Raw genomic sequence first — 27,174 nt, 5'->3', positions numbered from 1 at the left:
TTGGAACTCTTAACTGCTATTCTCCTGGTGAAACATGTAACCCAACCCAACTTTACTTTTGTTGGATATGCTTGCATGTGTAATTTTATGTGGAGGTCATAAATGATTTTTTTGTTTGCTCTCGTTCTAAATTCATATCCTAGACATCTAGCATTATATACAGTAGCTGTTTCAATCTCATTCTAATGTATGACAAGGTGTAGGCCTATAGACGCAATTGTAACAATTGTTGTCTTTCTCCACATTTTTTATGGACATCAAAAACCGGTAAGCACAAGACACACGTTCACAACTAAAACAAACAAATGCTTTTAGTTGCTTTATTATTTTTTCTGCTATGTTGCATAGAGAAGAATAATTTCATTAGAACAGTCTGTCAGGGAGCTTCACTCCTCATCTTTGCCTTTCTGTATGGGGAAAGAAGATTATAAAAATAGTGACTTCACTTTCAAAACTGCTTTCAAAACATTTTCTAAATGAGTCAGACATTTGTTACATGCTTACCTTGCTCACATCACGGCTCTTGGCTCTCATCTTGTTGACCTGAGACTCTGCAATGTCAGCCCTTTCTTCTGCCTCATCCAGTTCATGCTGCATCTTACGGAACTTGCCCAGATTGTTGTTGGCTTGTTCCTCCTAAAATGATATATGGGGGATTATGCCATGGCGTAGAGCTTTTCCTTTCCTTCTTTACAGTGCCTTGACTTTATTAGGAAGTTTAGTAGACTAATAGCACATAAGCTATGTTCTAGCCTCCAGTTTTCCATCTGCAATCATCTGCCATTCGTAGCATTGTTGGTATGTAATCACAGCGCTTCGTCAATCGTTTGCCAGAACATACAAACTGGATGTGTGCTAGGTGTGCTAGGTCTGCAGATAAAGGCTGGATGTGTGTGTGCTAGGTGTTCAGATACAGGTACCTCTTAATATTCCTATGGCGACTGAATAGCACAGTATATAGCATAGTATCTTGAAATACTCACAGCCTCTTCTGCAGATCTCTTGTAGGACTTGACCTTAAGCTGCAATTTATCCACCAGGTCCTGGAGGCGGGTCAAATTTTTACGATCCTCCTCTGTCTGTATAAAAGGAAAAAAAGAAAAAATTCTAATAAACATTTGACTCAGCTACATATGAAACAAAAATGCATATTAAAATCAAATAAATCAAAAAATTAAACCTGATTTATATTTTTATATATCGCCCATTTTCTTTGTTGATTAGGGTTGCTATTTATGCCTATGACTGGGTGGGTTTGGAGGGATTCATTTATAATTTACTGTTAATTTAGGAATTTAGTTTGAATTATATGAATTATATTATATATATAATTATATTATATATTTTTAAATTATATTCTGTTACTATAATTATTATTACTATTATATATTGTATAAAATATATGCCCGTTTATGTGTTGGATTGGTTTAATTGAGCTTTTGCCTTTTTGTGCCTTAGCCAGTGGCTAAGGCACATAAGGTATACAATGTTTAAAGTCTTTAGTTTAGACTATCAATTAATGTGATTTTTCTGTGCCTGTACCTGTTCTTTTTCTCCTGTAAAATGAAATAAAAAGTTATGATGAAAAAAAAGATTATACCTGATAGGTGAGTTCCTTGATGCGTCTTTCATATTTGCGAGCTCCTTTTACAGCATCAGTAGCCTTTCTTTGCTCTGCTTCCACTTCTACTTCCAGCTCCCTTACCTAAAAGGAAAGCATATGTGTGAGTATATAGTCTGAGTTTAGTTTAAACAGACAGTCAAATATTTAGGCAGGTGATCGGCAGTGATCACATTGCAAGAATGAAGCATAAACGACAAAGTATTCCAGTGCACCCAGTTCTGGGTTTTTTGTTTTGCCAATAATCAATTTCTCCAAGGTGTTGGCCTCCATTGTTCTTGCTTTGGTTCTTTTAGACTCTGAAAATTGTGATTAATCAGAACGCCAAAATGTTGCCAGGTTACACTGATGTCTAATTTATTCTACTACCACTTCCTCTACTGCTTGCCAGTGTGTTTGCCACCTTATAGTTTAGTCGCCCAAGCTCCCAGAACCGAGAGGGATAAGTGAAGCTCGGCCCTCCTGGTGGCTGACTCTGGAAGTGCAGCCGGGGCACAATACATGGGCTCGACTCACGAGCTTGTGCGCGATCTTTCGCAAGGGGTTGCGCATGGAGGTAACACTACTGCGCATGCGACACAACTCTATGACGACACCGTCCCCAAACACGGAAGAAGGGGGAGTATGCGCTGGGCAAGCAACTCCATAGCAGTGAATGGGCAGGGATTTATGGTTATCACTGTAGTTATTTCATAACTTTGTTAGTCGCTCACCCTGGCCTCCAGTTTCTGGACCTGCTTCTTGCCACCTTTCATGGCGATTTGCTCAGCTTCGTCCAGACGGTGCTGCAGGTCCTTGATGGTCTGCTCCATGTTCTTCTTCATGCGTTCCAGGTGAGCGCTGGTGTCCTGCTCCTTCTTCAGCTCCTCAGCCATCATGGCAGCGTCAGTAATGGCCTTCTTTGCCTTTTCCTCAGCATTTCTACATTCCTGCACAGCCTCTTCCACTTCATTCTGAAGCTGGGTTGTGTCTCCCTCAAGTTTCTTCTTCTGGTTCAACAGACCAGTGTTCTGAAAACAGGAGAAAATACAACATTTTGATTAAAAAAAAAATGGTGTAATACAACTATTTATTTAAGATACATCCTAGGTTCTTGTAATAATGTTCACTGATTTGTGATGAATGACTTACCTGAGAGTGCAGCAGTTGAACTCTTTCACTGACATCGAGCAGTTCCTGCTCAGCCAGTTTACGACATCTATCAGTCTGCTCCACCATAGACCTCAGCTCATCAAGTTCAGCCTGCATCAGATTGTTGCGTCTCTCCACAATGGCAATGTTCTCCTTCAGATCATCATTGGCACGAAGAGCATCATCCAGCTGCAGCTGAGAGTCCTGTTAAAATATTAACCATTAAACAAAATGTCATATTTTTGTCTCTGCCTGTCTTTCATTAACTTGCATAATGACAGATATTGACAGATCTATAGTCAATAGTGATTTTTGTTTTCACAATATTATTACTATACCTTCAGATGGGACTGGAGTCCTTTGAGCTGTTTCTGAGCTTCTGCTGCCTGCCTGTTGGCCTGGCTCAGCTGGATCTCCATCTCATTGAGATCTCCCTCCATCTTCTTCTTCAGTCTCATAGCCTCATTCCTGCTGCGAGTCTCAGACTCTAAGGAGCTTTGCAAGGTGTCCACCATTCTCTGCTGATTTCTCTTAGCCATCTCCATCTCCTCATCCTTCTCAGCAAGTTTGCGCTCGATGTCAGCCTTGACCTGGTTGAACTCTAGTTGAGCCCTGAGGATCTTGCCTTCCTCGTGCTCTAGTGTTCCCTGTTGGAACACCACATATCATGAGAAATGTGTCTGACATTGAGAAAATATACTTTGATATATTCAAATGTTATTCTAGTCTTACCTCAGCTTCCTCCAGAGCAGCTTGTATCTCAGTTTTTTCTTGCTCCAGTAGTTTACGTGCCTTCTCCAACTCATGGATACTTTTTCCTGACTCTCCAAGTTGCTCAGTCAGGTCAGAAATTTCCTCTATTTTAAAAGTATTCAATTAATTAAAATTGGTCCCAACAAATGTATTCTCTACATCCATTAGATAATGACGGTTAATGAAACCTTATTACCTTGAAGGTTCTTGTTCTCTCTCTTCATTGAGTCCAGGTGATCCAGAGACTCTTCATAAGAGTTCTTCAGTTTGAAGAGCTCAGTGCTGAGAGACCTGGCCTCTTTCTGGGTGCTCTCCAGCTCAGTCTGAGATTCTTCATACTTCTGCTTCCACTCAGCGAGGACCTGGTTAAATAATGTGTCACATTGGATCAGAAAATTCAACATAATTATTTAGAAGTAACTTTTCCAGGTTGTCTTTCTCTCATGTATTACCTTGTCAAAGTTTCTTTGCTTCTTGTCCAGAGCTGCAGCGGCAGCATTAGATCTCTCTACATCCACCATGAGATCTTCAATCTCATTCTGGAGCCTGTGTTTGGTCTTCTCCAGAGAGGAGCATTTAGCATTAACAGCCTCCACAGCTTCCTCTGCATCTTGCAGACGTTGTGCTAACTTCTTCCTATTTACAGGGGCGAGAAGCAGTTAAGACTGGATACATCAAACAAGAATGATCCAATTATATTGTAGTGTCTACTATCATCTTATAATAACGACCTATGGCTATGTGATAACTGGTTAATTGTTAAAACATATTTGGCCATGTTTGTATAATCTCAGGATTTCTTTTTTTCTCCAAAACGTTCCTTACTTTGCCTCTTCCAGCTCCTCGGTCCTCTGGATGGCATCAGTTTCATACTTGGTTCTCCACTGAGCCACTTCAGAGTTAGCCTTGGACATGCCCCGTTGCAGTTCAGCCTTGGCCTCCAGCTCCTCTTCATACTGCTCCCTCAGCAGGTCAGAGTCATGGCGAGCAGACTGCACTGCATGGGCCAGTGCATTCTTGGCCTTTTGTGGGGAAAAAATATTTAGGACTAGTTGCAATCCTCAAACACTTAAAAAAAATTAAACTTTGGATCACAACACATTTATGAATGGATTTGGTAGATAACATCAACATCACATTTCTGACTATAGCATCTACCTTGACTTCCTCCTCCAGTTGTCTCTTGAGGTCCTCAACCTGCTGAGTGTATGACTGCTTTGCTCTGGTCAACTGGGACACAAGAGAGTCCTTCTCCTCCATCTGCCTGATTAGCTCACCTGTAGATAAACATGTTTTCCATCAACCTTCAACTATTATAACTAACTACATTTGAATTGCAGCTGAAATCAAATCAGTTAGCTGCAATCGAACTCGATCTCCTGAATGAGCTGGATATACTTTTATTTTTCATTTTCTACATGTTGCTTCAGTGGTTTTGTATTGACCCAATTTAACAGTGTCATACCATTCTCAGTTTGAAGCTTTGCTCTCTGCATGGTGAAGTCATTAATGGCGCGTTGACCTTCCTCAGCTTTTGATCTGTATTCAGTCATCTGGTCCTCCAGAGTGCGGGACATTTTCTCCAAGTTTGTCTGAAAACAATATATACATCATTTTTTCATGAATCAACATCACATTTACTTGAACTGATTCTGCATAATTAGGACTTTTGACTCACTTTGGTCTTAGCGATTTGCTCCATGTTGGAGACCACATCATCGAGCTCCAGTCTGAGCTCGCTCTTCTCTTTTTCCAGTTTCTGTTTGACTCTCTGAAGGTTGTCAATCTGCTCTCCCAGGTCAGCCACACTGTCTGCATTCTTCTTTCTCAGAGTTGCAGTAGTGGCCTCATGTTGCAGAGTAGACTCTTCAAGGTCTCTGCGCATCTTCTGGAACTCAGCCTCTCTCTTCTTATTCATCTCGATCTGGGCAGCAGTGGCCCCGCCGGCCTCCTCCAGCCTCTCACTGATCTCCTCCAGCTCTCTGGACAAGTCTGATCTCTGTTTCTCCACCTTGGCTCGAGCAGCTCTCTCAGCTTCCAGTTCTTCCTCTAACTCTTCAATGCGAGCCTGAAAATGCAATCTACTGTACATATTTAGCAGAACACTTTATTACCTCTGCCTGTTTTCATTTTGTCTGTGAAAATGATGGTCCTGGGCCAAGGAAGAACTGATTAACTTACCGATTGGACTTCTCAAGAGATTAACATTCACCATAATACTTTGGAAAAAAGTTTTTCAATGGACCCAGATGTTATTTACTACTGTAGTCACACCTTCATTGCCAATCTTCAGAGGAGTATACATACCTTTTATTTATGCTAAGGCATCATGAATTTATATCCACCTTAAACTAACACCCTTGGCACAGGTCTGTGTTTTACTCAGTCATTTTATAGTTGTGCATGCATCATTTAATTTTATATTGCATTAGTAGTTACCTGCAACTCCTTGAGTTTCTTCTGAAGTTGGGCCCCCATAGCCTGTTCATCCTCAATCTTACTGTTCAGTTGGCTAAACTCAAAGTCCTTCCTATTAAAACAAAAATGTTTCATTTAAGTAAAAGAAAACAAACATTTAGGACCTCTATGTTTTTCTAAAATTATTGTATAAGATGTGTAAGGTTCTGCATGATTGTGATATACAGTAATATAAACTAATATACTTCTTCAGCTTCTCCTCAAGTTGCTGCTTGTCATTCTCCAGGTCCATTAGGCTCTCCTGGGTCAACTTCAAGTCTCCTTCCAGTTTCCTTTTTACTCTCTCGAGATCCATCCTGATTTTCTTCTCTTGTTCCAGTGATCCTTCAAGCTAAAAAGTGAACAATGTCAGGAATAATACATTGATTATTAGACTCTGCTCAGCATTACAGTAAGTAACTCTACTCTAGTAACTCTAAAACTATGACAATTAAGGAGCTTGATGACTAAATGATCTGAGCATGCGTCGCGAATATTTCACATCAAACTGTTATTTTGGTGATGCCTCACTCATAGGGGTTGATACTTTTATTTGCAGTGAAAAATCGACCTTGTTTCAAAAAAATAATGACGTTGCCTTATTGCCTTTATTGCCTCATATTGTACTCATCATAACAGCCGTTTAAATTAATGTGAATTAATGAAATAAATGCTCCTGGTGTGTTAAGTGTATGGACCGTAATAGTGCTTCAAATACTCACATCATCAACCTGCTGCTCCAGCTTGGCCTTGGCCTTGGTCAGAGTGTTGACTTTGTCCTCCTCGCTCTGCAGGTCATCCAGTGTTTGCTGATGAGACTCTTGAAGAGCTTTCTTCTCCTTTGTCAGCTTGGCGATGATTTCCTCCAACGCTGCCATCTCTTCAGTCATGTTTTTGACCTAAATTATTGTCTAGTTAGTATAATTCACTTGCTTAATTAAAAAGAATCATAAATTATAAGACTATCTCTTATAATACCTTGTTCTCAGTGGCATGCTTCTCCTTTTCCACTTTAGCCAGAGTAAGCTCCAGATCATCAATGTCTTTCTTGAGTTCTGAGCACTCATCCTCCAACTTCCTCTTCTTAGCAGTCAGGTCTGCGTTCATCTCCTCCTCATCTTCCAGTCTTTCTGTCAGCTCTTTGGCTTTGGCCTCATGCTGGATCTTGCTCTTGATCAGACCCTCACAGCGCTCTTCAGCGTCTGAGAGATTGTCTTGTTCCTGTTTAACACGATGTATTTAAAAGTTTTGCTTCGGAAATGTTTTATGGCAACAAACAATAATATTACAGTGAATATATTTAGGTGAATTTAGTTAATTTGACGACTTACAGACTGGATGTGGAGCTGCAGATCATTCTTCTCTTGGAGAAGACTGACCATTTTTTCTTCCAGTTCCTTCTTCCTGGCATCAGTTTTAGCAAAAAGCTCTTTTAGCTTTGCAAATTCCTCCTTCATGTTTGCCATCTCCTTCTCAGATTCAGCTGATTTCAGAAGAGGCTTGATCTTGAAGTACATCTTCATCCAGGGCCAATTCTTGACTCCCATGAAGGCACGTATATTCCACTGGATCACCAGTAAGGAATCCCTTTTGATATAATCGGTTGTTTTTCAGTAATTATATATATATATATTTATAGTATGTGCTGTTTTACTTAAGCAGTGGCTGTGATACTGTACCTGCGTTCTACTATTTTCTGGTATTCTAGCCTGGCAAGTAATCCTCTGGCTCTGGACTGAATTCCAGTGATGATGAGAGCGAGACGGTCATCTCTCATCTCCTCAAGAACACCTAGGAGACCGGCTTTAAAGAACACCTAATAACGGATAGAGAACTGTGTGTAAACAAATAGAATACAGTATTATTTGCAGTGACATATTTTGTTCACTTTTGGATGAAGGTCAGGTGTTTTTAAAGTGGGCTTCTCAATTCTAAAAGAAACACTTGTTTGATTGTAGGTAAGTCTATGGTGAAATGACCCATCTTTTCATGATCTTTATTGATTTTGTTTTCAAATCTAGCTAACATACGCGTCAGTGTTGATTTGACCCCATGGTCGTCTCAGCCTTGACTGAAGAGAGGCCCACTGTCTCCGAATTTCTCCTCCTTTCTATATATATGTGATCTTCTAACTCCTTATAGGCCAGGCCGCTGCCTGAGATCATCCAGCAGGGCCTTGTTGACTGTACCAAAGTCTCGTCTTGTCACAAAGGGCGACCAGGCTTTTGCCGTTCGGGCCCCTTGGCTGTGGAACGCATTGCCTGGGAACCTTAGACAGGCAAACTCAGTGTCCTCTTTTAAATCTCTTCTAAAAACTCACCTCTATTGCACAGCTTTTTCTTAGAGTATGAACTGTTGTACTATTTATGCAATTTAATGTCTGATTTGTACATTTGTACAATTGAACTGTTGTTATCGTAAAGCACTTTATAACTTGTTTTTGAAAGGCGCTATATAAATAAAGTTATTATTATTATTTCTACTCCTGATCTAGGTTATACACAAGGAACCCATCCTCTTCCTGAATCTCATTAAATGTTATGAAAGAATTCTTTACTATTTAAAAAATACCAACCTTGGTGTGTCCAAACTTATACTGCTCAGTATCGAGATCCAAGGAACCCAGCAGTTTTTCTGAAGCCTTCTTGTTGTCCATAAACTGTCCCTCAGGGATTGCATTTGGATTCAGAATACGGTATCTGAATGAAACATGGTAAACACACATTTCAAATCATAGCACATTTAGAGAAGCAGTTGTAAATAAATGTTGGGGTAAAAGCTTGTGTTTAACCTTTGTTTGAAGTCACCATAGAGGATTCTGTTAGGGAAACCCTTTCTGCAGATCCTGATGCCTTCCAGTACACCGTTACAGCGTAGCTGGTGCATAACCAGAGGATTCTCCATGGCCCCAGGAGTCTTGGTCTCATTGGGGATGAGGCAGCGTACAAAGTGAGGATGGGTAGACTTCAAGTTGGTCATGAGTTTATGCAGGTTCTCCTGTGGGTTTAACAAAGAATTAATGTGCTACAATATCCTATCGATATATTGTGTAGAATCTCAAATGCAATGATTTTGTCCTGCAAGTCTTTGCCACTGAGAAATGATCACCCTGTGCAAGGCAGACACAGTCTGGAATGAAGACCCCTTCTTCTTTTTTCCGGAACCTTTATCATCTATTAACGACATGAAAAGGGTAGACCATATGTATTACCAGTTACTCCCTGAACATTAACTGAACTGCATCTGTTCAATTAGAAGTAATCTCATATAGCCTACCTCCACCTTCTGCACTAGCAAAGCTAGCGAACAGCGTAGCCAGTAACTTGAGGCTTGACTTCTGGTAGAGACCGACCACAGTCTCATTGAGAGGATCCTTGTTCTTTACCAACCAGTTACCAATGTTGTAATCCACTGTACCGGCATAGTGAACCAGGGAGAAATGGGCCTCTGGTCTCCCCTTGATGATCCTGGGCTTCTGGAAGTTGGGATTTTTGCCCAGGTGGTTGTCATACAGCTTAGCCTTGAATGTTGCGTCACTGGCTTTGGGGAACATACACTCCTCTTCAAGGATTGACATGATACCCATGGGCTGAAGAAAAGTAGGAAAGAGATGCTTAATACATTATAAGAAACCACAATATTATATTAGTCCTGTGAAAATGTAATTATAGAATGATATCTGAGAAATTATTTATTACTTTGAAAACCAACCTTCTCAATGAGTTCAATGCAGGCAGCTAAGTCCATGCCAAAGTCTATGAATGTCCACACAATGCCTTCTTTCTTGTACTCTTCTTGTTCCAACACAAACATGTGATGGTTGAAGAACTGTTGCAGCTTCTCATTAGTGAAGTTGATGCACAGTTGTTCAAAGGTGTTGAACTGTAAGGGATCACATCACATTAGATTCAAGTTCTTCTTCACATTAGAAGAACTTGAAGCAGTGCTTTGTGGAAGGTAAGCATAAGCCTTGTGCTTAAAGACCTGGTGAAATGTCTTTTTCTGCCTTTTTAGTATTTTTTGTGGACTTTTGATATAAAAACACACAAAAATTGATTTATTTCCATTTTTATCTATATGTCCATATTATGACCACGGATATGCTCTAAAGCAGTGCTACTCAACCCGCGGCCTGCGGGCCGCATGCGGCCCCAACGCAGCATCTCTGCGGCCCGTCATGGTCAAAACCTTTTTTTTTTATTATTGTGAAGCACAGGATAAAAATATACACTTTGGGTTGCTTCCTTTTTTTTTTAAACAAACAGACATACATACACACAAAATAAACAGGTACAGTGAAAAGAATATGATGTCAAAATGTACGTTTTCTTATAACAATAACAATGTGTAGTGTGTTACAAAATCAAAAAATCCAAAATGGACCGACATTTTTAGCTTGCGGCCTTTGGACTTTTGGTATTTTGCTGGGTGGTTTCCTGAGCCATCTTAAGTTGAGTAGCCCTGCTCTAAAGTGTGAAAAACAAGAACCTAAATAATGGGACTGCTAAAGAATTGCAGTGGTGGAAGATTTGTTGCTTTTGCTTTTAAGGGATATAAACTTTATGAAATCAAAACATGTTTAAACATGTAAATCCTTCTTCCCAGAATAGATGGCTACAAACCCTCTTCACGTATACGGTACGTGCACATCCTGAATTTCACATCATTGGCATTTTTATGTTGTATTCTAATCTCCAGTTATTTTTCCTGTTACATTTTCACCACTTACAGATTTAGATTATTACAACAATCTCTTATTATAATAATCTCTGACATTTTCATCGTTCAGAATACTCACATCAAAGATCTCAAACCCAGCGATGTCCAGCACACCAATGAAGTGCTGACGAGGTTGCTTCGTCTCCAGAGATTGGTTGATTCTCACCACCATCCACATGAACAACCTCTCATACACTGACTTGGACAGTGCACCAATAGAGTAGTAGACCTGTCAAAAGACATATTGAACTAAGCATAAAACATGTAATGAAGCCTCATTTTAACATAATGTTATTGTCTCGTCCCCTGGTGGACTGCCGATGATTTTCCAGCCCAGTCACAGTGTTAGCCTAGCAGCCTAGTTATTATTAGCCAATCGCCCCTTCAGTAACTTACTCTTTAACTCTATGAGCTTACTACTAGACCAATGGACGTAATCAGCTACAGCTAGATTTTCCAACAGTTGAGTAATAGGCTCTATGCACAGCAGCCATATTGGAAAGAAATTGGGCCTCTTCTTACTTCCTTCACAGGTGTTACCAATGATACTAATGAAGGCTCTGTTCCATTCTGGTTAGGGTGCTGATATTGTGCATGTTGGCTCACTAGAAACACTCCATTTTGGTTCCCAAATGGCGCCTTAAGGTGGGTGTGTAACTCTGAGAGTGTACAAATGGAACCAAATGGACCCGTGAGGGTCCATTTGGTTCCATTTGTACACTCTCAGAGTTATGGGGGTCCTTGAAAATAAGACAACCACTGTGCCACACAAAATGGAACAGAGCCTTAATTAGTATTCTTGGTAACACCTGTGAAGGAAGTAAGGAAGGGGCCCAATTAATTCCCAATATGGCTGCTGTGCATCGAGCCTATTGTCATGTCTTCTCAAGTATGCTATCATTCCCTGCTCCTTAATAGAACAAAAAAAGACGTGAGCTTATAGTTCTGGATGCAGCGTGGGTTGTTTATTCACTGACAGCCAGGTGTCACGCAACTGAGATGCCTTGCATCGCCCTCAAGTGATTATTACAGGTCAGCGTTCCTTCCAACAGGCAGTATATACCAATATATAATCACGACAATAATCTTGTGTTGATGTTGTTTCAGAGTGATATACAGTATAACTGTCTGCCAGTGCCCAGCTACAACGCATGTAAACGGCTTGCATGTCGCCAAAGTAAAAGGCGATAGCCCATATTGTAAATACTTTGTACAACAGTACACTATCTGATACTCACTTGATCAACACCCTGACCTTTGGTGACCCATTCATTTCCTACTTTGACCCTTGGGTGGCACAGGCCCTTCAGGAGGTCAGCGGAGTTTAAACCCATCAAATATGCGACTTTGTCAGCATCTGCAGCAGCAAGATTTGAAAACATTTTCACCACATATACAGTATGCAAATATTATCGATAAGATTATTATGTTCTAATCATGAAATATTACCCTCAGTGCCATCAGGCTCTGCCTGTTCCTCCCTCTGCTTCTGCTTGAACTTCATGTTGCCATAGTGCATGATGGCACCAGTCATCTTGTAAATGCCATTCTTCTCCTCTTGGGTGAAGCCAAGCACATCAAAAGCATCCTAAAACAGGAGATAATGTTTTTCAAGTTGGATTTGTACTTTATTGACCAGTAGCTCTCGCTCATTGTTTTTGTTTTTTACGTATTGCTATTATAGTACTTAATGCATTGTCTGCCATTACTGTCATTTTTCTACTAGTATGGACAATGAATAGTTTTTCACTTTAGCTATTTTGCATTTGGATATTTCCCACTTTGCACCTATTGGCTATTGCACACAATCACACATGCATGCAGGAAGAGGGTCGGGTCTTTTTGTCTCCGCCAGGCCGAAAGGAATGTACCGAAGACTGCTGGCCCACACTAACCTACCTGACCTGGCGGAGTCCTGTGCTCCGAGGAGCACTTTTTCTAGTTTTCTTTTGTTTTGTTTCCTTTGTTAAATGTCGGTCTTTCAAGCCCTTTGAGACTGTCACAGTGAGTAAGGGCTATACAAATATAGTTGACTTGACTTGTGAAATGACAGTGGTAAATTTGTTATCCTTTTTTTTTTTTATCCATGAATTCACCTACATCAGTAGCGCACAGCTCCTCAGAATCATTGATGGAAGTTACAGATATCTCTCCTTGGGAGATGAAGGAATAATCATAGGGGTTGCTGGTGATGAGCAGCATCTCTGTGAAGCGTCAAGAACAGTTCTTTAATTGTTATCATACAATGAGCATTTATTTATTGGCACAACATCGTTTTATTTCTCAATATTCACCCAGTAGTTCTGGTTTCTTTTGAGACAGAATCTGGTAGAAGATGTGGTAGTCTCTCTCAGCTTTAAGCTGAAACGTGACACGGGACTTCTCTAGCAGATCTGAAAGGTGGTAGATAACATGGTACTTTTAACTGATAGTCTCTTTTTTTTGTTTTCTGTTTAATTGCATCCAATCTGGGAACCCGTCGTCAAATAAAAAGGAAAAACAGCGCCCTCAGCACAGCTCTGAATCTGTTCTTGAGAGATTAAATTGCATCAAATGTATAAAAGTCGCCTGCATACTTACAAGTCTCAATATCAGCAGATGACAACTTGCCACTAACGCCAAAGTGAATTCGGATGAATTTTCCCTGAGAAATATGACAAGCAGATTGTTTTGGTCTTGAGCGTGCAGAACATCTGGGGGATGAATTACCAGGTGGGGGAGGGTAAACTTACAAATCTGGAGGAATTGTCATTCCTGATGGTCTTGGCATTCCCGAAAGCCTCCAGAGCAGGGTTAGCCTGAATGATTTGATCTTCAAGGGTTCCCTAGAGAGAAGCAGAGTTCATATCAAGGTCAGTTTTAAGTCATGCACTATACCTTTTACTGTAGATGTGTCAACACAATAGACTTCATGAATACAAAAGACACCTTTTTCTCCTGAGCAGCATCCTTCTTTCCAGAAACGGCTGCAATACTGGCAAAGTACTGGATGACTCTTTTAGTGTTCACAGTCTTTCCAGCACCAGATTCTCCACTGATGGTAGAAGAAACATCTTTTTCATTTGTCTTGTTTTTTTTAGGAAATTATGTAAGCTTTTTTCTTTTAGCAGGTCTGTAATTATTTTACTCACGTGATCAAGACAGACTGATTCTCCCTGTCTGCAAAAGTTAAAGAAATGTTAATATGATATTCGGTACTAATTTGGGCAGTCACATTAATATATTGGACACGCCATGACAATGTTTAATCTACAGTCACATTTACTAATGGACTGTATTTATATGGCGCTTTTTCTCCGAGGCGCCCACATTCACCCATTCACGGCAGAGGAAACCATACAAGGCACCAACCTGCTCATCGGGAGCAGTTAGGGGTTTAGTGCCTTGCTCAAGGACACTTTGACACATAGCCAGGAGGAGGCAGGAATCGAACCTGGAACTTTCGGATTCCAAGACGACCCCCTGAGCCACTGCCACCAGAATTGAGTGAGAAGAAGGTTAACAGTACCTGACAACATGTATTGGTAGGCATTGTCAGAGATGGAGAAGATGTGAGGGGGAGCTTCACTCCTCTTCTTGCCTCTGTAGGCATTGACCACTGACTGGTCGTACACTGGCAGCCACTTGTAGGGGTTGACGGTCACACAGAACAGCCCCGAGTAGGTCTGTGAAGGAAGTCAGTGTCCCGTTAGTGAAAGGCACACAAACTAGATGATCTTCACATTTGGTTGCAATGTGACTCACATAGATCATCCAGGCTGCATAACGCTCTTTGAGGTTGAACAGCACAGCAGGCTCATGGAGGAAGGTGAACATCGCCATGTCTTCAATTTTATCAAACTTTGGCGGGTTCTGGGGATGGATATTTTCTTCCTTATGGGTTACTGTCTGTGGAGAGATGAAACAGTATACTAGACATGATTTTGCAGTTTTCCCAATTATCATCCTAATCTATTCTTTTGTGAGTGTGGAATTGTTGTGTTAGTTGCTTGTGTTTTTTTAGAGGTCACATCATGCATTTCCTCCTCATGGATTAAACAAGACCATAACAAAATTATGGGCATACTTAAACTCCAACTATTTCTTAAAATCTATTTAGCAGCCTTGGAAATGTTTAGACTCTATTCACAGCAGCCATATTATGAAGACATGCAGGTGTTACCAATGATACTAATGAAGGCTCTGTTCCATTCTGGTCAAACAGAGTCAGGGTGCTAATATTGTGCATGTTGGCCCACTGGAAACACCAGTGGGTCTACAGTTGGGGCTCCAAATGGCCCCTTACAGGTGTGTAACTCTGAGAGTGTACAAATGGAACGGGTCCATTTGGTTCCATTTGTACACTCTCAGAGTTATGGGGGTCGTGGAAACCACTGTGCTAGACTAAATGGAACAGAGCCTTCATTAGTATCATTGGTAACACCAGTGAATGTCTTCATAATATGGCTGCTGTGAATAGATCGAGCCTATACCACTAATGGGCAGCTGCCCTCATTTATACACGACACACTTACTTTTCCAAACTCAGTATCCACAGTGACTTTGTCCCCATCTCTACTGGTAATGGAAGCCTTGACATACTCAACATCAGGGTCGGGCACAAAACACTCCTTTTTCATGTCGAATGGACGAGTCTGGGCCTCCAGACGCTCCCTGTCTGACTTTCGCAGAAAAGAAGCTGCCACCCCAAACTCTGCCATCAGGGCGTCCCCCATCTCTACGTTTTTAGATGTTTACCTGCAAACAATTACCAAAGAAATACAGCACTTCATATCCAAACTCTAAATGGCTTCTGCAGTACTTACAATTAATTCTTGATACAATCACAAGATATTCTAGTGTCACCGAATAGACATTTTGAAATATGTTGAACCAATCAATGAATCAATCAATCAATTGAGCAATATCAATATCAATATAATATAATATAAGTTAAAATGAGCAATATCACAGAAATGATCACAGAAATGAATCAGTTGATTACAACAGATATGATGAAAACTATATTAAGACAGAACTGGTGTCCCAAATTTGTTTGACTGTTGAAAACAATTGACCCTGCTTACAACATAAAGTATTTCATTAACTTAAAATGCCTTGTACTATTATTATTGTGTGTAACAGGATACTCAAACAGCATCACTCTCACACTGCACAACATATTGGAAATGTAAAGAGTTGTTTCACTTGCAGCCTCACAGGGTGCTTTCCAGCTTCCCCTATAACCTTGTATAACCTCCTGAACGCAGATGCTTTAATTCAATAAATCTACCAGGAGATAAGTATTTGTAGCAGTGAGGTGGCTGACCAGAAAGTAGCTACAGTATATCACACAAACAGTAACTTACCTTTTTTTGGAACCCAGCTGGATGACTTTGATGTGGTGGTCTCTGTGAATAAAATGTGAACATGGATATAAAGAAATTAAGTAGCACAATCCAATCCATTTGCGCGTTGTGAGCTTGTAGATCGGCTATTTTCAAATAGCCTAGGTATACAATTGGGCTGAAGTGGTTAATGTATGTTTTATAATGTAATAATTGATATCTGCAAAGTAACTAGTAACTAAAGTTTTCAAATAATTGCAGTGGAGTAAAAGTACAATATTTGCCTCTGAGATGTAGTGGAGTAGAAGTAAAGTATTGGAAATTGTAAATACTCAAGTAAAGTACAAATACCTCAAAATTGTACTTAAGTACAGTACTTAAGTAAATGGACTTATTTACTTTCGCCACTGCTCCACCTGTTATCTCTTACCTTCAAGTGCCCTGTTGTCCTGTGTCCCCCCCAGCTCTGTTCCTTACTGTATATAAACACTAGCATCTGACCATATTTGGGAGGAGGTCATGAATCCCCTTTTCATACCTGGTGTAGTTGCTCTGTTTTGGCAAGTGAGGTGTGTAAAACCTGAACCAATATGGCCTGATACAATGAGCTATGATTAAGGACAGAGGAGGGGAGCACATGGGGAGCATCACCCCTTTGTTCTGCGTCCTATTTTGGAGTCTCCAATGAGGTGGCTTTGTGATGCTATTAGAGATTAAATACCGTAGCACAAGCTTTGCTCCCACCTCATACACTGGGCCATTGTATAACAAATGAATGTCATTTTAAACATAATTAACTATATTATTATATTATATAATTAATAATGATATTATATATCATTATATATCATTATATACATATTATTTAATATATTCAAATCATTATATTCAAACATGAAACATTATATAATTATTTCGTTCTCAAATACCACCTCTTTTTAAAGTATTTTTTCTCTCAAGATAAATTAAACAAAGTAAGTAAGGTGTATTTCACCCATCAAATCCATTTTGAATTTAAGAGTAAATGGAACAAATTCCAATGGCAGTGATTATTTATTTTTATCAATCACCGCTGTTTTCACAAAGTAGTGAAAGGCTACATTCTGTGTAATAAATGGATCATATGGTATTTTTTCCCCAGGGATTTTAGTGTTCATGTTGTTTACCAAATGTGTTAAATCACCACAGTGGTTATTCTACAGTATGTTCTTAAAGATGTAGACTGCTGCATCTGTTAGCCATTGTTCATACAATTTTCTCCAGGGATAATACTGTGAAACTTTTTCAATTAAACAAAATGTAATTTAGAAACTTTCAATGGTATACTTTTCAAAAATCCTTTAAACAGCTTGTTTTTGCTGCAGGCTTCACTAGTGAAACATTTCTGTCATGTGTCATTCTTGTTCGCGTGTAGGCAGTCACCGGGAGACACTTGTGACTGAAAATAGTATTTAAAGAAGTGGTCACATAACAAAAATGTCTGGCCTGGTTATTGTGAAAGAAATGTGCCAGTGAAACATTACATCAACCAAGACTTTTATAAATAGAAAATATGACACATTACAACTTAAAAATGCAGACAGCAACAGCTATTTCCATTGTTCACCCTATTAGTAAATTGGCATTGAAACAGTCAACATTGCTCTATAACTCTACACACCACATTGTGTTGGTGACGTGAGTGGTACTGTTTGCTAATCTCTGTCCTTGAGGACAAAGATAACACTGTGAAATTCTTTTTGGATTCCTTCTACTGACCATGAAGCATACTTCAAAGTCTTCACTGTAGACACTTTCTGTAGGCCACATACATGGGATAAGGCATCAACTTGAGTCATTTAGGTCTACTATATATACACTGTAACAAAAGAAAATCATCATTAGTACATGGCATATTTTTATGCAATTTCCAGACATGTACAGTATAATTACCAATCTTAGTGTATCTATTTATTTTAAATAGAAGAATGTGCTTCAAGTTCTTTATATGGCGTTGATCCAAAGCTTTTCACCTGCTGAGTACATTGCTAATTATCAAGGTCAAGGGTTGATGTCAGCAAGTATTTATTGTGCATCAGGGGAAGTGTAAGGCTGTCAGGAAGGTGATCATTTTGGCCACAGACAATAGGAGATAGCGTTACCAAGAGCTCGTCATTCATCGACACGACAGACACCGTTTAAACTCAGGGTAGTGCTAACTTACACTTTAACCTTGGATTCATCTGTGGAACAAGCAGTCCCTGCCAAGGGTTTCAAGAGTCAGCTGTCTTGAGGTATTACTGCAGGGATAATATGAGTCTTCTGTTACGTACTTGAACTAATAGACCTCAACTGACTCACCTGCTGTTCTTTGTCTGTGTTGGCTGACAGAACCCAGGAACCCACTTGTGATGTTCAGACCACCACTGGGTTATAAGCTGTTCCACCATTATCAACTTGAACTTGGCAATGCACGCTAAGGCATCTTTAGTGCATTTGTAAATGCCTTATGAACAACACTGCTGTGAACTTTCACATACCGGAAAATGATGGCATTATGTAAGCTGTAGGTTACGTTAAATATTTTACTTGTATTTTACTTATTATTATTATTATATAATAACGGGGAGACCCGTACCAGATTTGTGTTGTTAAAATGTTTCAAAAATCTTCAAAATATTCCACATTCTATTTCAAGATTTTTTGAAAATAGCGGACTTACAGCAAGGTCTCAACATCTTGTGAGCTTGTAGATCGGCTATTTTCAAATAGCCGATGCATATAGGTTTAAAGTGCTCACGTGGCCTATAGTTGCTTCTTTTGGACTTGTTTCCATAGACCTGGTTGCTTATTTCTCTCGCATAATCTGGCAACGCTGACACAGACACAAACACGTTTTGGTGTTAAGCCTTAAAAAGGATACAGTAGGTAAGATAAATGATAAAACATGATATGTTAAAAGTAGTAAGGTGTCTGTCAAGTGTAGAGTTGGTACTTATTATATCAAGGAACGTGTAAGGCTGTCTACAAAGTGATAATTAGTGTGAGACATAGTTGGAGAAAAGGTTATATATCCTCTAAGACCTTTGCATTGCTGTCTTGTCTAACCTGCAGTGTCTCTGATTAGCTTCCAGGGCTGAACATTCCATCCTATATTAGGGGTCTGATACTCAGCTGTCTTATTTGTTTGTTGAGTCTTGCTTGACTTTAAATAGACTGTGTTGTTTTCTCTGATCAGCCTTTGTTTTTGTTTGCTGACTCACTCTGTCAATCCTCTACATTTCAGCATCCCGTGAACATCCATTGATTTCCCCAGTCAGATTGAGACCGCATCTTCACACTTGATGAAAACAGATAAAAAAATGTAATTGCAATAACGCAGAGGGGCTCATCATCAACCCAGAGTTGCTTCTCCTAATTTGGAGTTTGGTCAAAAGGGGGTGGAGCCTTCTCCTTTTCTACATTGTTTAACAATGATAAAAAACTAGCTTCCTTATAAAGCTAAAATGATTGAGTACAATGATCTTAAAGGCAGTTGTAGATATAATAATAATAACTAGAAACTACTGTTCCTGAAAAAACAGTGTGGGATCGCTAAGAATGTTGCTGGTATTGAGTATTGATAGTGTTAGTAGTGTTATAGTAGGGTCATAATACAATGACATCAGTATTATGACATCACTAGAATGGCATTATGCATTATGACTAGAATGGAATTATGCATTATGACGTCACTAAATGGCATTTCTCCATTGAAATGACCCAAAAAACGGGGGGAATAATAATAATAATAATAATAATAATAACTAGAAAAAGTGCTCCTCGGAGCACAAGTCTCCGCCAGCAGACTTGTGTTGGGAATGTTGGGAATGTTCTAATTCTTATGTTCTAATTCTTACAAAAAATAGAACATGTTACTGTGTCATAGTAACATGACACAATGTCTGTATAAGTGTCCTATCCCTCCTGTCTGTATAAGTGTCCTATCCATCCTGTCTGTATAAGTGTCCTATCCGTCCTGTCTATGTAAGTCCTATCCGTCCTGTCTGTGTAAGTGTCCTATCTGTCCTGTCTGTGTAAGTGTCCTATCCGTCCTATCTGTGTAAGTGTCCTATCCGTCCTGTCTGTGTAAGTGTCCTATCCGTCCTCCCTGTATAAGTGTCCTATCCGTCCTGTCTGTATAAGTGTCCTATCCGTCCTGTCTGTGTAAGTGTCCTATCCGTCCTGTCTGTGTAAGTGTCCTATCCGTCCTGTCTGTGTAAGTGTCCTATCCGTCCTGTCTGTGTAAGTGTCCTATCCGTCCTGTCTGTATAAGTGTCCTATCCGTCCTGTCTGTATAAGTGTCCTATCCGTCCTGTCTGTGTAAGTGTCATATCCGTCCTGTCTGTGTAAGTGTCATATCCCTCCTGTCTGTGTAAGTGTCCTATCTGTCCTATCTGTCCAATTATGTATCCTATCCAATTGTTACAGTATCCGCCATTTCTCAGCCATTTTGTGATTGTTCCTGTCTTACCTCACTTTGAAAGAGGCACAGACTCTTTCAAAGTGATCACATGTATTTATAGGCCGCTATACGTCACTAGCCAATCAGATCACACTATTTCACCGTATTGTCACGTGTCACGTGAGGCTTGACCAATCTGTGTGTCATATTTAGAAAGTGAAAACAAAGTCTCCTGGCGGAGACAATAATAAATAGTGAAGATAACATGTGCTAAAGCGATCCCACAATAAGACATGCTTAAAATGTTGAGGGTCGAGGGGCATGAGAGGATAATAAGGTGGTGAGCTAAGGGCCACATAGGTGTTGGATTTACAACTTGTTAATCGCCAAGGGTCAAGATACCAGTCAAGAATAACATTGCTGTCTGTCTCAGCTAAAGTGTTAGCTGTCTATAAGGTGATAATAAGGTCCCATACATCACAGGAGAAAGTGTTTTACGACCTTTGCTTCTGGCTTCTCGTCACAGCTCACAACTTTCACAACTCCACACCTTGTGTTCAGAGTGCCGCTCTAACCTTGAGATTCAATACGGAGCTTCCAGGGTGGAACATTGCAATCTATGTTAGGAGTCCATGCTCAGCTGTCTTGCATATTCATTACAGGGATATTTGGACTTCTTGTTGCGTGTCATAACCACCCCCTTGTCTTTCTTTGTCTGCAGACAGGCTGTTGTCAGCTGATGGGACAGTACTGCCAGCCAGACTCATGTGATCTGTATCCCCGTTGAGATATGCATGGAAGGTGAATGTGGCTGTGCTGGACATGAAGCAGAGATGGACAAGAATAAATGTCTCTGTCAAGAAAATTACCATTATAATACTAATGTGCTACTGCAGGGGTCTTCAACGTTTTCAGGCCAAGGACCCCCTAGCTGAGAGAGAGATGAAGCAGGGACCCCCTCTATGTTATATAAAATTGTGTTTCACGTGAGCGGAAGCCCTAGTGATCATTTTCTGATGTCAAAACTGAATCGCAAACTTTTTTAATTCAAATCATACCATTTATGAGGAAGGTAGTGGGGTTTCTGTTTAGGTAGAGATATGAAGCGGGGGAGCAGAGAGAGGACGCGTCTACTCCTCACTCTGCATTACCGGAAGTCCCACCAGGAGTTATATTTACTCCTCAGCACAGGACCAGCAGAGGCTCCGTATAAAATTGTGTTTCAGATAAACTTTTGCTGCTCTTTTTTCACTCTACACCTATAACCCTTTGCCAAAAATAGCCGATCTACTGCGAGGCGTTGTGAGCTTGTAGATCTGCTATTTTTGGCTAAAGCTCTCCTCAGAAAAGGGAAGCTGGGGTTCAAGTGGTTAATGTAAAAAAAAAAAAAAAAAATCATATCACACAGAGATTTGGCGGACCCCCTGTATTAACTCTGAGGACCCCCTAGGGGTCCCGGACCCCCTGTTAAAGACCCCTGTGCTACTGTATATGAAGCAGAGGTGGGAATTGGGCCATATGTTTTTTATACACAGCAATTCCTGCTGTGTTTTTCACTGCTACACTGGCTCCTGCAGACAACTGTGGGAGGGTTACTGAGCACAATGGTAAGAGAGGAAACACTGTCAGATAATTTGCATAATGAAGAGGTCTGTTTCTTAGTCATTATTTATATTTTTCAATTTCAATTGTAAAGTTCCAGTTTACATGCCAGGGTTTGAAGTTTTTAATTAGAAGTGTTGGATCACAGACAGCTATGTGTATGTACTAACTAGATCAAGAAGCTATTAACACCATCTCCAGGAGTGCCCTTGAACTGTGGGACGTTCGTCTATGAGCTCATAAAATCCTATTTTATTTGCTCAGATAGAGGCAGAGAGCCAAAAGCCTCTGTCTGAGCTATGATTAACTTTGGGCTTTCTTTTTAAGGCTTTGTTTTCTACAAATGTATTATAAATCCTAAAAGTTTTCTAACAAACCTATGTTGCTATGTCAGTGGTGATCCCATTTTTTCAAAGACCCCCAATGTCAAAGACCCCCATATTATATGTATTTGGCCACGGACCCCCATCTGAAAATATGTTGTTCCAGGGACAGCCTACAGGGGGGGATAAAGGGGACAGTTCTCCAAAGGAGAACTTGTTCACCATGTTTCATATTTCCCCAGTCAAAAAAGTATGACCAAACATATATGTTGATACCTTTTCGTGAATGGTATGTGTAAACAATGTAGATGCCCTCTGTTTTAATGTTTATGTTATGGTTCTTGATATGCAATTGTTTTAATCGATTTCCACAATGTGGGTAGGATGAACACGTTGATCACATGACTTCAGTGTCTATGACTGTAATTAAACTGTGATGATAATACATTGTTTAACCACTTTTTAACCCTATACTTAGTTGACCGGAGTCCCCAGGGTCTGTACTACAGTAGGTCCGCTCCTTTTTTCCATCTACACACCAAATCCCATCGCCGCAAATATCTACAAGCTCACAATGGGTTGTATTTTTGCTGAATGTTCGCCCCCAGAATAGGGGTTCATGCTATCGTTCATGTGGTTAAATAGAAAGTTGTATAAAATATCTGAGTGATGATGATGGTCTGAGGACCGAAATGTCCACTCTCTGTGTCACTTTATTCCACCATGTCACTTTTTGCACTTTTGTAAGTGAAAGACTATATTTTTGCATCCAAAGAGCCTCAATGTTCATTTGGCAGTGTGCAAACCTTATAGTTGTTTATGTATAAAATGTTGCCCCCCCTTTTATTTTGTATGATGTACATTATATTGTTGCTGTTCAGCAGAAATCTAAATTTGTCATCTTTTCACGTTTTTACTCTTTTTATTATTTTCCAGAAATGAATGCCCTATATACTTCATCGTATGACAGTGTTGTGCAAAAGTAGCTAAATGCGACACATTGTGAGGTTTTACGTTGCGTATTTTCGCTATTTTTGAACATTTTGAACATTATTAAACATTAAGAAAAACTGTTCACCCGTCATGACATGCCCAAAATAGCGATGCCAGGTTGAAAGTGTCTGTCTGTGGGTTTAAAAAATATTTAACCAATGAAAAGCATTAACCAGAGCTTGTGTCTAAATTATAACTACATGGATCCATTGGAACATTTTCTTTTTCATAATAACTGATAGTTTACACTATAATTTATTGTGTACTGCGTTATTGCATGATGTTTATGGCCTGAGAGGTATGCCTGAAAGGCGATGAATGTAAACGACTGTGATGAATGATTGTGACTACCTCAACTTGCTACTGTAGGTATTGCACATGTCACCATTCACTGTTTTTTTTATTCTTATGTAGGCTATTGTCTTACGGCTGGATTTTTCTGGTGACTTACTGATGTAATGTATGAATAATTCCTGATCGAACCAGAACTGGGATGTACTTCATCTGAATGTAGGAAATGACATCATAGTGGGAATGCACAGCTGTGTGAGGCATCATGACCAGTCAACAAATAGAAACAAATGGTAAGGATCATCTCATTTCCTCAGTAACCACACTAGTAAGCATATCTCCGCCCCTGCTACATTCTCATATTAGCTGGATCTGAATTTGTACTTTTTAAATTAAATATTTTTTTTGATCTCAACACTCAAGGTGTTTGTCACATACATATCTCTGCTGTGTAACTGGCAGAAACCAAGACCAAAATCTTAACTTTTCAGGAAATACAAAAAAAAACATGTTTTTAGAAAAACACAATACTGTCTCATCAAAGTTCTCTATACATTGCTAGATACTTGAATGCGTCCTTATATCATCACTTTACCCAAATACATCTCAAGTGGAGTTAGGAGGTTTTTGACCTTTAATGTGGAATCTTTTTTCCGTCTGACAGCTTGAGGAGCCAATGGAGTTAGGAGGATTAGTCAGAAGTGCTTTTTTAATACTTTTCATTGGTTCAATATTTGTAAAACCCACACAGACGTAAAGGGTGTTCAATAGCATGATTTAATAAGAAATAAAACATACGTTGAAAAACTGAGTTCAGTTGACAACCAATGTACAAAAGCAGTGGCAATAAAGCAGGTTCACTTTGACTCACCGCTGACTGTGTTATGGGGTTATATCTTATAGCTACTAAAAGAGACACAGTTTAAGTGCTTTGAATAGACTCTCTCTCTGTCCTAGCAAACATAACATCACTGAGCAAGACAACCCTGAGTGCGTGAGTGCCATCTACTGGACTAGCTTCATTCCAATATTTAACAGATTCAGTAAATAGGCTCTATGCACAGCAGCCATATTGGGAATGAATTGGCCCCCATAACTCTGAGAGTGTACAAATGGAACCAAATGGACCCTTACGGGTCCATTTGGTTCCATTTGTACACACCCACCATAAGGGGCCATTTGGGAACCAAAATGGAGTGTTTCTAGTGAGCCAACATGCACGATATCAGCACCCTGACAAGAATGGAACAGAGCCTTCATTAGTATCATTGATAACACCTGTGAAGGAAGTAAGAAGAGGCCCAATTTCTTTCCAATATGGCTGCTGTGCATAGAGCCTATTACAAGTTTGAACAAACAAGCTTAGGGCAGTAGCACCCAACACACACATCACAGGGCAGCAGCACCAACATCAGGGAGGAGGAAGCTCACGTAATTGCCACCTTAAAGTTGAGGTGGGTGTTTTTTTTTGCCATAACCTCCCAACTTTACTGTCTAACAACAGGGAGCAACACTGCTCCCCGCCCCCACTGAACTGCATTCCTGTTTGCAAGGGTAACAGAGTGCAAGATGAGTAGTGGCTTCAGCACCAACTAAGGCTGGACTTGAACCTGTGGCCCTGTTTACAGAGGTCGCATAGGTATCCACGATCGGGGTGCATTTCTCCTTTCCGACATGTCGCCTTTCCGACGTTGACTAACCCTATACCTAACCCTAACCCTAACCTTAACCGCACGCGGAAGCCACTAGTCGGAGTGGTGAGATGTCGGAATGGAAGGAGCACCCCCCACGATCGACCCGCTTATGGCACCACCATACATTTACATACGTTTCTTTAGTGCTTTTAGTTTCTGGATGTTAGTCTCCAAAACAGGTTAACAGAGTAAAGAAGCAGGAAGATGTGAACCCACAACCTTTAGATGACGTTGAATAGGCTATATGCACAGCAGCCATATTGGGAATGAATTGGGCCCCTTCCTTACTTCCTTCACAGGTGTTACCAATGATACTAATTAACCATAACTCTGAGAGTGTACAAATGGAACCAAATGGACCCGTAAGGTCCATTTGGTTCCATTGGTACACTCTCAGAGTTACACACCCACCATAAGGGGCCATTTGGAAACCAAGATGGAGTGTTTCTAGTGAGCCAACATGCACAATATCAGCACCCTGACCAGAATGGAACAGAGCCTTCATTAGTATCATTGGTAACACCTGTGAAGGAAGTAAGAAGAGGCCCAATTTCTTTCCAATATGGCTGCAGTGCATAGACCCTATTCAAGTTCCATGCCATCAAGGTAGGTACTGGAGGTCCATCGGGGGAGGTAAACATGGGGGGTTATGTCTGGAAAAACCCTGGCCAGCTGATATCTTACAAAATCAAAACAAATAATGAAGTCAATAGTCCAATCTTTGTTCAAAACAAATCAAATCATTCTAACCATTAGCACTAGCGAGTACAGAGTTTACAGCAGAATCAGAAAAGGTCATATTTTGATCATTTTGAAATGTGTATATTATTTCCATAGGGACAGTTCCCCACCAACAAAGAATGCTATCAGTAATATAATTACATATTAGGTGTCACAATATGGTACAAAGTCTTTCATCTGAGGAAAAAAACAACAACAAAACATACTATATTGTTGCAAAAAATGTCTTAAAGCACAGTAAATTAATGGAATACTACACCAGTGGTTCTCAAAGTGGGGTCCAGGGACCCCAAGAGTGTCCTTGAGGGGGTTCCAGGGGGTCCCCAGCAAAGTTAATATACTGTAGCATCAAATCTATTGATCTACAAGCTCACAACGTATCGCAATGTGTTGTGTGTTGTGAGCTTGCAGATCTGCTATCATTTGTTTTGCGGGAAAAACTATTTTTTTAAAAACATTTTAACAACACAAATCTTGTATGGTGGATAGTGGTCCACGGCCAAATACATTCATTCAGGGGTCCTCGACATAAAAAAGGGTTGAGAACCACTGTACTACAGTAGCCTACACTATATCACAAAAAAAATCAGAATACTATTATTATATCAGTGGGGGGGGGGGGTCATTAATTGAGCAAATGTCACACCATAGACTAGACATCAATACAAAACAAAACATGAATAATTAAGTTGTCACAGTGGCGTTTATTAAGCCCTGCATTGACTTTTTCCAGCCAGCAGGTGTCATGGCAACAACATGAGACCAAAATACTTGATACTCAAGTGACTTCTTGCCTTTTGTAGTCAAATGTTACTAATTACATCAACGTGTTTATGTAGTGACAGTCAATCAATCAATCAATCAATATTTAATAAGAAGAAGAATACGAGCTAATGTATGTTGACATCATTAGTTGAGTCTGGTTTACATTATGTTCTTTATGGTAGTTAATAGCAATCATTTAATTGCTTTATTGATTTAGACTTAGAGGGAGGGGAAGGGGAGGATTCTACCATTTCTGAATTCATTTTCAGTAGGCAGTAATCCCAATAGCTCTTGACGAGGTCTGACTTGGACGTCGTATCGACGTTGTATGGAC

General features: G+C 40.0%; 1 protein-coding gene across 1 annotated transcript; it reads right to left on the bottom strand.

Annotated features, from left to right (window-relative positions):
• Positions 1-280: 280 nt before the first annotated feature.
• LOC311038506 (myosin-7-like) lies at positions 281-16,483 on the bottom strand. Its single transcript, XM_084048077.1, has 39 exons — positions 16,439-16,483; positions 16,030-16,071; positions 15,196-15,418; positions 14,426-14,569; positions 14,190-14,346; positions 13,813-13,840; positions 13,610-13,715; positions 13,414-13,506; positions 13,262-13,325; positions 12,976-13,074; positions 12,782-12,885; positions 12,131-12,269; positions 11,920-12,038; positions 10,761-10,910; positions 9,674-9,844; positions 9,239-9,551; positions 9,071-9,135; positions 8,754-8,959; positions 8,538-8,661; positions 7,642-7,778; positions 7,294-7,549; positions 6,941-7,183; positions 6,685-6,861; positions 6,169-6,314; positions 5,945-6,035; positions 5,184-5,573; positions 4,971-5,097; positions 4,664-4,782; positions 4,331-4,527; positions 3,958-4,141; positions 3,702-3,867; positions 3,485-3,609; positions 3,091-3,399; positions 2,753-2,956; positions 2,335-2,631; positions 1,601-1,705; positions 984-1,079; positions 505-636; positions 281-407 (listed from the first exon to the last, which is right to left on the bottom strand). Exons 3-39 carry the CDS (start codon positions 15,394-15,396, stop codon positions 387-389), a joined length of 5,805 nt encoding a protein of 1,934 aa, XP_083904203.1. The 5' UTR covers positions 15,397-15,418; positions 16,030-16,071; positions 16,439-16,483; the 3' UTR covers positions 281-386.
• Positions 16,484-27,174: the final 10,691 nt, after the last annotated feature.

This window comes from Gymnoscopelus microlampas (assembly GCF_963454915.1).
Source record: "Gymnoscopelus microlampas genome assembly, chromosome: 22".
NCBI lineage: Eukaryota > Metazoa > Chordata > Actinopteri > Myctophiformes > Myctophidae > Gymnoscopelus > Gymnoscopelus microlampas.
The sequence above is the reverse complement of the archived record's forward strand: the minus strand, read 5'-3'. Positions and strand labels throughout refer to the sequence as shown.